The sequence below is a fragment of the Xenopus tropicalis genome, chromosome 7 (genome assembly GCF_000004195.4).
Source record: "Xenopus tropicalis strain Nigerian chromosome 7, UCB_Xtro_10.0, whole genome shotgun sequence".
Lineage (NCBI taxonomy): Eukaryota > Metazoa > Chordata > Amphibia > Anura > Pipidae > Xenopus > Xenopus tropicalis.
The window spans coordinates 84868967-84880998 of NC_030683.2; the positions used below are offsets into that span (position 1 = coordinate 84868967).

Here is a 12032-nt window from a genome sequence, read left to right on the forward strand (position 1 = left end):
CAGTGTGGAGCTTCACAAAAGTAATATTTCAATAAATGTTTTACATAATCAGCAATCAATAACATTATGGGGCCAATTACTAATGGTCGGATTTTTGTTTCAGATTTGGATTTTAGCAATAAAAGTCCCCGAACTAAAAATCCACAACTTTTTCAACATTTACTTTGCGTCAAAAAGCCTAAAAATCCAAATCTGACAATTTTCTAGTTAAAACTTGCTAAGATCATGAAGAAGTCAATGATAAATGTCCCTTCCAAAAAAGGATCCTCTTCTCCTTTAAAACTTGGATTTTTTATGCTGTTTTTTTTTTTTTTTTTGTGCGAAAATACGAAAAAGTCAAGTTTTCGGAGCGACTTTTTCAGTTCAGACTTTTTAGTAAATGACAGGCATTCATGGAAATGAGTTTATTCTAATTTTTAATAAGAAAATGAGAAAATTTAAGCGTTTTAGTAAATCTGCCCCACGGGTATCCTTGATTGGAGTTTATTCATCCTCTTGTGTCAAGTTAATCTTCTTTAAACCAGGAAGTGGAATTCCAGCATCCAGGATAAGAACTACAGAGAAAAGTCCTTGAGCTGAACATATGTTAATGTGCCCCCTTCTGTACAATCTGAGCAAACCGATTGGTGACAGACAAGGTCGTATCTATGAATCGGTCTACACAGCTGACTAAGCAGTTCTCAGTCCGCGAATCCAGCTTGTTTCCAGGTCTGTCCATGCATTTGTCCCAGCACACATCCATAAAATTATGCACCTGGAGGGAAACGTGAAAGAAATCAAATACATCAGGAAATCACAAATGTGGAAACAATTTGTTTTTCATTAATCTTCTGCACACTATTTTCTTATATTCTTCATGCTGTCTATTGCCTTTAAAACATATATTGCAGCAGAAACATGGCACCTAGCTTTTTTTTTGCTGCAATATATGTGTTTTTTCCTTATTTCAAGTATAGCATTTACGCTCAGGGTCACACATACACACACATATATTATATATATATATAGAAAATAATCATCTGTGGCCAGCACACCCTTCAATGTTTCATCAAAATTTTTTTATTGTAGATATATTGTTAAAACCATCGTTCCGGTCCTTATTAGGACCTCTCTCAAGGATAAAAAACAATAGTGCATCACATCTAAATTTGGATAGATATATATATATATATATAAACAGTTCAGGATCAGGCACTCACGTATCAAAAAAGGTTTCATGTGCCTGGGTGCAGACCATCAGAGATACGACCAGTAAATAAAATCCGCACTCACAGGACTTAGGAAAACAAAAAATATTTTATTTGGCAAACGACTAACGTTTCGGCTGGCACAGCAGCCTTTCTCAAAGTGGATGTGAAACAAACAAATTCCCCAATTATACCCAACAATGGCGCCAAAAAACCAGTGTGACGTCATCCACTGGGTGTGTTTAAGATACATGAATGAATAGGACAAAACATGTTACAAAATCAAGTGTAAAAAATAGAAACATAAAAGTGAAACGGTAAATGGGACACCCAGTGTGGCAGAAAGTGTATAGTAAATGAAATAAAAGAAATGAGATAAAAAGAGCTTGTACACACTTGTACTGAACTGTAACTCTCACTATTAGTACCTAGAGTGATGTTGTGCCGAGTCAGATGAGGGGCATGAGGAATACCTCCGTAGAGCTTGTCACTTAATAGGGTAGCGGTGGCGCTTGTTATACACGGGCAGGACCGTCTAGGAGCAGTAGTAGCCCGAATGTGTTGCGCTCATCCGTGCGACGTTGAGCGGGCAATCATATGAGGAAGTACGTGACAGCCGTCACGGTAATTAATACTGGGCCCGAGAGCTGTATACATCCTTTCAAGTTGCGCTAATCGGCGCGGAACAAAGTTATAGTTCAAAGGGATAGCGGATTACGGCCAGGATAGCTAGTGTCATGTATGAACATGGAGTCCTTGATATTTAGTAGGACCCAATACGTCAATACAGTGCACATATTTATACCATCCAGGGACCAATGTAGAACCTGCTTAAGGGGTCAATAACAGATTTTTTATCGTTTATTAAGGGCAGAAAAGGGTATGGAACAAGTGGACTGGTAGGGTGTTGGTGTTCGTGCCCGGCAAAGGGTGAACCGCCATACACTGTACATAAGTCCATAGCAAGACATGCGCAGAATATAGGGCAATATATAGGTACTGGACATGAGTATGTAATGAACGGTACAGTAAGGTACAAGCTGGTAAAAGAAAAGTGACATGTGAATTAAAAGCAGTATGCTAAAAGCAGGATAGAGGAGCCACTGGAAAACATATTCAAAAAGCTAAAGAGCTGTAAACAGGGGTTAAATAGAGCCAAGTAATGTCAGAGACCAAAGAGACAACTTATAAAGCAACACTAAGATTTTGAAACAGTTCACAAAGGGCGGATTGAAGGTTCATAACAATGTATCCAAACGTCAGGTTAAATGCCCACAACAATGTAGCAATCCGAGGAGATGATACAGAAGGTTGCTAACAAGCGAGATGATAAAGTATATGAGATAATAAATGTTGGGAGGGCTGCACGTCGAGGTAAAAGTCAATGTTATTTCAAATAAAACGGGGAGTATGAGACCATTTCATTCAGGCCATGTGGATTAATGGTATTAAGTCTGTGCATCCATTTTAGTTCTGTGCGTAAGAGTAGTTTCTCACGGTCCCCACCCCTGACAGGGGGGGGAACAAAGTCAATAAGCATGGTACGTAGACTAGCCAGTGAATGGTTGTTTGTTAGAAAGTGTGCGGCCACAGGGGTATCAGCCACTCCTGTGGCTAGAGCTGTACGTATCGCTGATCTATGATTTGCCATCCGGTCTCTAAAGGAGGTAATGGTCTTACCAATGTACATGAGGCCACAGGGGCATTTGATAAAGTATATAACATACTTTGAGGTGCATGTCAATCTGTGTTGTATTTGTATGGCCTTCCCAGTATGTGGGTGATTAAACGCCGGACCAGTGATGAGTGAGCTGCAGGTGGTGCAGTTGGGGCATCTGTAGCACCCAAGTCGGGCTGATGGTAGCCATGAGGTAGGTGTCACTGTAGAATAACTGTGGACGGGGTCCGTTTTAACAAGTAGATCACGTAGGCTTCTTCCTCTTCGATACGCGATGCGTGGGGGGGTTCTGAAAATAGGGGGAAGTGATCGATCTTTTTGTACTACAGACCAATGGTATAGTATGGAGTCTGTGAGTGGCTTAATGTCGGGGGCAAATGCTGTAATAAATGTCAATCTTTCATTCTGATTCTTTGGTTTAGAATGATTATTCGTGTCCAAAGTCTGTGCACGAGGCAAGCTGAGTGCTCTTTCTTTGCTTTGAAGGAGATCCCGTAAGTTATAGCCCCTTTGTAGAAAGCGTTGAACTAGATCATCGAGTTGCTGATGTAGGAGTGTGTGATCGGAATTGTTACGCACCATTCTTACCATTTGTGAGTATGGGATACTTCTGAGTAGGTGCGGAGGGTGACAGGAGGAATGGTGTAATAAAGTGTTACGGTCCGTGGCCTTCCTATAGGTGGTTGTGATAAATGTAGAACCAGACAGTATGATTGTTAGGTCCAGAAAAGCAACCGACACTGGGTCTACATGTGCTGTAAACTTGATGGTAGTAGGGAGATCATTCAGTTCTTGGACCATGGTCAAAAATTGTTCCTGCGACCCAGACCAGAGGATCAATAGGTCGTCGATATAGCGGAATAGACTGAAGATGTGTTTACCATAATTAGGAAAAATATAAGAATTTTCAAAATTAGACATAAATACATTTGCAAAAGAGGGGGCAACATTGGAGCCCATACTGGTGCCGCTGATCTGTAGGTAGTATGCAAGTTCAAATTTGAAGTAATTCAATGTCAAGCAGTGGTTAAGGAGGGTTATCAAAAATTCTGTAGGTGGTCTGTCTTTTTTAGGGTGATCTTGTAGGAATTTTTGAACAACGGCCACACCTTCGGTAATTGGAATGACTGTGTATAGTGAAGAGACATCCATAGTGGCCAGAAGCAGTTTATTGGGCAAAGGGTAAAGTTCCTGTAGTTTCACTAATAAGTCCCCTGTGTCTCGGATATAAGTATCCATTTTGTGTACAATAGGCTGTAGATAATAATCGACATAGATGGATAGTGGTTGTAGGAGTGAATCACATGCGCTCACGATAGGACGGCCTGGTGGTGTAGTTAAGTTCTTGTGTATTTTTGGCAGAGTGTAAAAGATGGGACATTTGGGGAATTCTTTGGTTAGAAACTTAAAGGTATCATTGGTAATGAAGCCACCATCCAAACCTAGTCGCAGTGAGTTGTCAATGGTTTTTTTAAAAGTAGGACCAGGATCCCTATCAAGTCTCTTATATATAGTTTTATCTGCAAGTTGTTGTAAGATTTCCTGTCTGTAATCCGAGTAATCTTGGATTACCACAGAGCCCCCCTTGTCTGCAGGGCGAATCGTGATGTTGGGGTTTTGGGACAAGGAAGTGATGGCTTCCCTTTCGCTACTAGTAAGATTGGGATATGTGGGTCTAGAATGTATATGTTTTTAGGTCTCATCAATAAGTAATCTGGTGAAAGCTGTAATTGATTTGGGAGTGTTAGGGGGTTCAAACTGACTAGGGGCTTTGAACCGTGTCGGATCAATAGAGGAGGAGGTGGTACGAAAATGGTCCCGCAGTTTCATGCTGCGTTGAAACCTATGGATATCAATCATTGTATCCAGAGTGTTAGTTCTAGAAGTAGGTACAAAAGACAAGCCTTTTGAAAGGAGTGACTGTTCTGATTCAGTCAAATTATGAGTACTTAAATTAAAGACTACTTGTTCCGTGGCCGCAAATTTCTTGCGGAACGGATGTTGGTGCCCGCCTCGCCTCTTATTGGGGCGCCCCCTGATGGGGGGCGAGAGTCTGGTCCTAAAAAATGAGATTGGGGTGAATCTGTACGGAGTGTTGGATAATTGGGGGCCCGAGATTGTCTTCCCCTATGGAAAACCCGTGTCCTGTCAGGTGTGTCAGAGTCAGATGATGTATTGGTATAGGGAGAGGAGTCAATCCTTTCAGTATGTGGGTTCAGGGCAGTATGGATTCTCCTACCACGGGACCCTATTTCCCCCCCGGTCAACCAACGGTATACCCGTCTGTTCTGGTAATCGGCAGATACTGTGGTCACCTTCTGTTTTTTAATAGAAAGAGTGCCGCACACATAGGGACTTGATACAAAAGAAAAAGTGGTTTTATTGAAAAAATTCCAACGTTTCGAGCACAATCTGTGCTCTTCCTCAGGGACAAACCACCATTGTGTGCGGCACTCTTTCTATTATATTTTTGTTTTTTGACCTGCACCAAGGGCATTTGGACTTTTATAGGGTGTGCTCATCCCTGTATACTGTATACTATAATATATATATATATATATATATATATATATATATATATATATATATATATATGTGGCAAAACGCATCAACAGTGTAAGCCCCCCACAGAAGCCCCATGTGTAAGCCTCACGTGGGTGAGTGACTCGCACCTGTGCAGTGAACTGGGCTTTCTGCTGTTCCACCGCGATCATCCTCTGCAGTTCTGCAGCCTCGGCGGGACTCGCTCCAGTCCCAGACAAATCCAGGTTCGAATCAAAGTCAGACATGCTGCGATGAAAGCGACGCTAACAGTCGCTACGACCTTCACAACCGGCAACAAGACCCCAGTTTCGAGGAAGCGTAAACTCAATACTGCGCTTGGATTTGCAGAGAAATCTGTCAATCACTTTTTCGACACTGCGCACAACTACCTCGAGGCTTGAAACGCAGAACTCCGCTACTATTGGCTAAACATGCTGCCAACTGTAACTTTTGTATCAATTCTTTAGAAATCTCACAGCGGTTTGTTAGGGGTTAAAGGAGAAGTGTTCGCCGCGTATCTTAATTTTTTTGGTTAACACATTACCTACATCACTGAAAAAGATACGAAGTTTTAACTTACAGACTAGATAGCACCTCCCTTTCCTAGTATACTTCCGGGTCAGAAGGTGTCCTTGGTGGGCATTGGGGCAGAATGGCAACTCTATTGCGAGTGAGTTCCCTGTGCAGGGCTAATAGAGGTAAGTAGCGACAGTAGCTGTATGGGCTGCATTAAGGGAATCAAAATGCTTATTTGCGGCGTCCTCTATTATCAATGTTTTATTGAATTAAAATTCTCAACAATTGTTAACGTAGTAGTCCCACAAACATTTCGTATTCTCAGTTGAAGGATTCTGAAACTTGTGTAACAACAATTAGTGATCTCAGCAGTGTTATAATAGAAAGTCTGAGATATTTCGGTAAAAGCTGAAGAGCGAGATGGCCGTAAATATATAATTTATATAAACCATTTAGTGCCTTTTTATATTCTAAATCTCTTAAAGTAGTAGTTCACCTTTAAGTTAACTTGTAGTCTGTAATAGCTGTTACTATTGTCATTAACATTTTGATTAGATTTTTCATTATTTATTTTAATTATTTGCCTTCCTTTTCTGCCTCTTTGTAGTTTTGTAGTTTGTAGGGGTCACCCAGGCAGCAAAAAATGTGTTGCTCAGTGAAGTTACTATTGTATTGCTATTGTTTAATATTTATCTTTGCATTCAGGCCCTCCCCAGTTCAATTTCCCAGGCAGTCATATGCACCACTGCCTGGTTTCTAGGATAAATTGGACCCTAGATGAGCAAAATACTATGCATTTAAAAAAATAAAACTACACAAAATAAAAAACTATTGCTGGTTCAGTTTTGTCTGAATATTACTGTCTACATCATATTTAATATATACTCCCTTGTTCAATGAGTAGAGATTGTGGTGAACATACTTTTTTACAATTGCTTTAATTACAGAAAATCTATGTTATTTTGTTTCCTAAAGTAAACAGGGAATTTGAAGCTACTCCATGTTTGGTCTTTACGAGGTAGATAGAGATCTAGTAAACAACCCCCTCCCTTCACCCTTTGTTGTGACTATTTTGGCTTAAACATAATTGATAATCTAGGTATCTACCTCGCAAGTACAAAACATTGAGTAGCTTTTGTGTCTCGGTTTAGATCAAGAACTTAAACAAACCATAGATTTCTTTCCTGATAAAAAAAAAAGACAAAAAATGTATTCTGCACAAGCCCTGAGGTTTTACAAGGGGTTTACTGCCCCTTTAATTTTAAAGGTGAATTGCATTTTAATAAATAACCAGATTTTTTTATTTTGCCAGTACCATTTTTAGGCAGCTGAAAGAGTGCATTTGTGAGCCTATGACTAAGTACCCTATTGGTATGAAACGCGTAAGGCTATTTGTTTTTACATATGGATAAAATAAAATTTATACTTTTTTAACTTAATTATTTTCTACTGGCTGCATCTTTCTACTTTTTGCAACAAATAATTCGGAGTGCCTGCCTATCTTCATATTTGATTTCCATTTGTAAGGAATGTCCAATCTAGGTACCTCCAGCTGCTGCTGAACTGCAGTTCAACACATGTGAGAGATGTTGCAGTTTTGACATCCCTGGTTTTAATGTTCTCTCTTATTGAAAGCTTTTAGGGCTCTGGCACACGGGGAGATTAGTAATCTCCCCGTGTGCCAGAGCCCTTACTCTTTTCTAACTGGTCATCTAAAATGAACCAGCAGGCTGAGCTTTTTCCATGAGGCCATCAGACTGCTGAACACTGACCACTAACACTTCGTAGACACTTGAGCAACACTACGACACTATTCATGTGCACTCATTCTTATATTTTGTACATACATTATACATGCCTACTCATGTGCTTATTTATTCTATATTTTGTACTCCACTGCTGCTTGTGAAGCTTGCACACAAGAATTTCACTCACATGTACTGTACCAGTGTACCAGTAATATTATGTGACAAGTGAAGTGATTTGATTTTAGATGCTCTCTTTGCTTGGCCCCTTGAGCATTATGTCAGGGAATTTAAGACCCCTTATCTGGAAAACCTCAGGTGCCAAGCATTCTGGATAAGGGGTCCCATGTCTGTTCGAATAACTGAAAGCCCATCTCCCATAGGCTTCATTATAAGCAAATAATTTTAATTTTTAAAAATGATTTACTTATTTCTCTGTAATAATAAAACAGAACCTTGTACTGAATCCCAACTAAGATACAATTCATTCTTAATGGAGGCAAACCAATTCTATGGGGCTTAAATTATGTTTAAATCATTTTTTAGTATTGTGGTCTAAATTACGGAAAGATCTTTTATCCAGAAAGCCCCAGATCCCAAGCATTCTGGATGACAGGTTCCATACCTGCACCACGCTTGCATACACTGAGGTTGAAAGGGAATGCCTGTCCTTCTAAAACAAAAATGTTTTGTCTATTATTAACTAGTAAAATGCAGTAAAGTGTGCAAATGTTAACTCCTGATTTAAGGTTCACATATAGTGCTGTCCAGCTATTTAATGGGTTGAGTATTCAATATACAAGTGCTGGTTGCGATTATAATAAAACAGTGGTGTCATGAAAAAAAAAAACAGCCTTCACGGAGGCTGAGGACTATATAAGGCTAATGCCCCACGGATCGATTTAGTCGCTCACAGTAGATCTCTGGTAGCGTGAATTTTTTACTTCGGAAAACCGAAGCAATGCGAAAGCCTATTGTTACTGGTGGAAAGGCATTTCAGGGCGGTTAGTCGGCCACGATAGCAGAGTTTTATCACGTGCGACTAACTCGCTCCAGTGGGGCATCAGCTTAAATCTCTTTGAGGGCTTTATCTTGCCAGCAGGCTTGCAGTTTTAGACTTCGTAACAGTGTTTACATTGAATGCATTGACCTGTTGTATGTAGCATATAAGTATAGCAATTGGTTTTATCAGTACTTTTCATGTTATTCTAGAATTCTGAGTGTCTGATTTTTTCTTTCTGTAGCATCTGCCTTTAAGTCTCTCCTCATTAGACCGGTACCATGTTTGACTCAAGATCATCATATGGTTCAGACATCTCAAATACATACTTCCCCAAATCATCATGGTAAGTTTTAAATCCTGTGAAAATAAGTTTTCAGAATCTTACAGTGCTTAGCAACTTGGAAGCTTATTTTCAGTGGAAGCAAAAATCTAATTCTGAAGCAGTTGGATATCAATAAGACATTTAAATCAGCGCTAATCAAGGAGCACAATTCGCAGGTTTGATACAGGTTCCCGCTCACAGACAAAGAAAGAAGAAAACCACACTCCTTTAAAATACCCCAACTTAACATATAAAGCAGGTAGATGACTGCCAGTTCAGTTTAAATGTTTTTTTTAAATGCCTTTCTACCTGTTTTTTCCAAGTAAAAACCAAACTGCAGTTTCTCCTAAACAATATGCATGATATTTTATGTAGTATTTTAGTCGGAACTTTACCCTTTTGTTATGAGTTTATTGATATTCTTTTAAACAGGCTATAAACCACCAGAGCATAGTTAGTTTGTGCACAGGGCACTCCTTTGACTTCCTTTGGCACTCTCTATTGATTTCAGTGTAACAACACCATCCAGTTGCCAAAATTCATTTGCTGTTGTCTGTAAAGAATAACTTACCTTTGCTCAAGCAATATACATGGCTGTCCCCATTTATAACTTTAATCAATATACTCTTATTCATTGTGTGAAGAAAACACCAGTTATTAATAGTGTAAACTTTTAGGGCAACAGCACATTTCTTCCCCTATGCAAGAGGCAAAACCCTTACAAAAATGCCTCCTCAAAATGCAATAATAATCTCACTGATCCTGTGGATGCAATTGCTCAAAAATGTGGTAATATACATTTTTTTATTGATATGCGTCTGACCAATGATTGTACCAGCAGGGGTCCGTGTCAGTACCATGATACTTGTGTGTAACGGAAAACCGCACAGGTGTCAAAATGCTCCATGTGCCTTTACTCTTCCCCTAATGGCAAATGGGTTGTTTTCTGCACTGGTGAGTAAATCCAATCTTGTTGTCCGTTCCCTGAAAATGTGTTCACTGACAGGTTAATCCGATACCTGTCAGGGCACGCACATTTTTGTCAGGGCACACACATTTGTGAAGTGAAAGGCAACGATGATCTATTAGTTGTATGCCATTAGAAAGGCATGCTGCTGTCAGACCCTGACACTTTCCAAATTGCAAATTAAAGGCATGATAGGAATTGTAGTTTGTGCAGCTGCTTCTGCAGCTGCATTGGATAATGGATACCAATTAAAATAGTTATATAGGCATATGGATAGTACGTTGGTCAAATATCAGTTAATACAGTAGTAAGTAAAATGCATAGAATAGGCATATTTATGGGTTTGACAATTTAAAAAAAACTATAACAGTAAACAATGAAGACCAATAAAAGTTAACTTAAAGGTGAACCACCCCTTTAAATAAGCTAGCACCTAAGAATAAGAGAGTGATTGTGTTAGAAAAGTAATGCGAATTGTCACGTTTTTTCTACAAGATCGTATTGTTTCCCCCGCAAAGTCAAAAAATTAAAAAACTTAACTTCCTGGGGCCCTGTTTGCCAAAAAATGCAAATGCGCTTCTTTTTTGCAATGTAAGGTGTTTTTTTTTTTTCAAGTATATATTCTGTTTTCTCTAGCGGGATCAAAAGCTGCTTCTATGCACTGGACCAGTGAGAGAGCATTAAGTGTTGCGTTGTTGGGACTTTTGCCAGCAGCTTACTTATACCCTGGGGCTGCCATGGACTATTCATTGGCTGCAGCATTGACTCTCCATGGACACTGGTAAAGAAAATAATTGGAGACTTTGGATACATTGTTTGCATTATGCCAGTTACTCCCTATTAATTTAGTTTTACAAGTCAGTAAGTGTACTCTGTACTTACTGTAGATGCTTCATTTATCTTTCACATGTACTGAGCAAGGATTGCTGGCAGCTAAAGGAAAATAAGAGTACAATAACGTATATAATATTTATTCATTACTATACTTATAAGTGCATGACTAATTTTCTTTTCTTTTTTTCTTTTTTTTTTGCTTTATAGGGGACTTGGACAGGTGGTAACAGATTATGTTCACGGGGATGCAAAAATTAAGATGGCCAACACCAGCCTTTTTGCCTTGTCTGCGTTGACATTTGCAGGCCTTTGTTACTTCAACTACCATGATGTAGGCATTTGCAAAGCTGTATCTATGCTTTGGAGTCTGTAAATGGTCACAAGATGATTGTATTCCTCCACTGGCATTTTATTTATATCTTAAAGGGCAGGCAGTAACAAAAATCATTCATGTCAAGCCTGTAAATTGAAAGTTAAAATCATTTGCCAGCTGGAGTGTAGTGCATTTTTGTTATTTTAGGGGAAGTACAGTTTATTCTTTTGTCTGGAAGATGGTCATTTATGTTGACTGTCACAGGATTAAAGCTGTGTGAGCAAGTAAACTGATTTTCCTGGCACCAGAGCACTTAAAGTAAGTTTCTATTCAAGGAATTGCAGTGCACTAGTGGGTATTGCCATTTTTTGCCTCATGGCGTGCATTCTGTTAGAGGCCCGATCTTGCAGCCACCATGTGAAACACTTCATTTAATTAATTCAGACTTCTTATAAATGTTGCTTCTGGTTTATTCCATAAATTTAATTGGCTGTAATGTAGATGCTATTCTATTGCAAGCCTGTCTTTCAAAAAAACAAAACTACAACAAAAAACACACCCAAGATTTGTCATAGTCAAGTGTTTTACCAGGCTGATCTTCATAACACATGCTGGCTACCTACAGTTGCTTCTGACTTAATCCTTTAATTTTTACATATTTTCTGTATCTAATGATCGGATTCTGACAATGTAATAAAATAAAGAACATTAAATTATGATGTTTATGGTGATTGTATTTATTAATGGGTAAAAACATCCTTGTTGGCATTCCTAAGGATTAGATCTGGGTTATGGGACTAAAGAGAAATAGGATTGCACACCTTTTTTGCTCTTATTACCTGTCATTGACATCATTGGACAACCCATCTTAAACCAAGTTAAGTAATGGTTCAAATGATGTTGGTGCAATGTATTGTAAAAAG

The 12032-nt window shown here is 39.1% G+C and overlaps 2 protein-coding genes across 2 annotated transcripts; one reads left to right on the top strand and one right to left on the bottom strand.

Annotated features, from left to right (window-relative positions):
- Positions 1–389: 389 nt before the first annotated feature.
- timm8b (translocase of inner mitochondrial membrane 8 homolog B) lies at positions 390–5658 on the bottom strand. Its single transcript, NM_001017099.2, is given in 2 exon segments — positions 390–754; positions 5538–5658. Coding segments are annotated over 2 exon segments (285 nt in total). The 5' UTR covers positions 5655–5658; the 3' UTR covers positions 390–586.
- A 391-nt stretch (positions 5659–6049) lies between these two features.
- On the top strand, positions 6050–11825 carry sdhd (succinate dehydrogenase complex subunit D, integral membrane protein; the record flags this gene model as incomplete). The annotated part of the gene is given in 4 exon segments (NM_204026.1): positions 6050–6107; positions 8915–9016; positions 10599–10743; positions 11004–11825. Coding segments are annotated over 4 exon segments (459 nt in total). The 3' UTR covers positions 11170–11825.
- Positions 11826–12032: the final 207 nt, after the last annotated feature.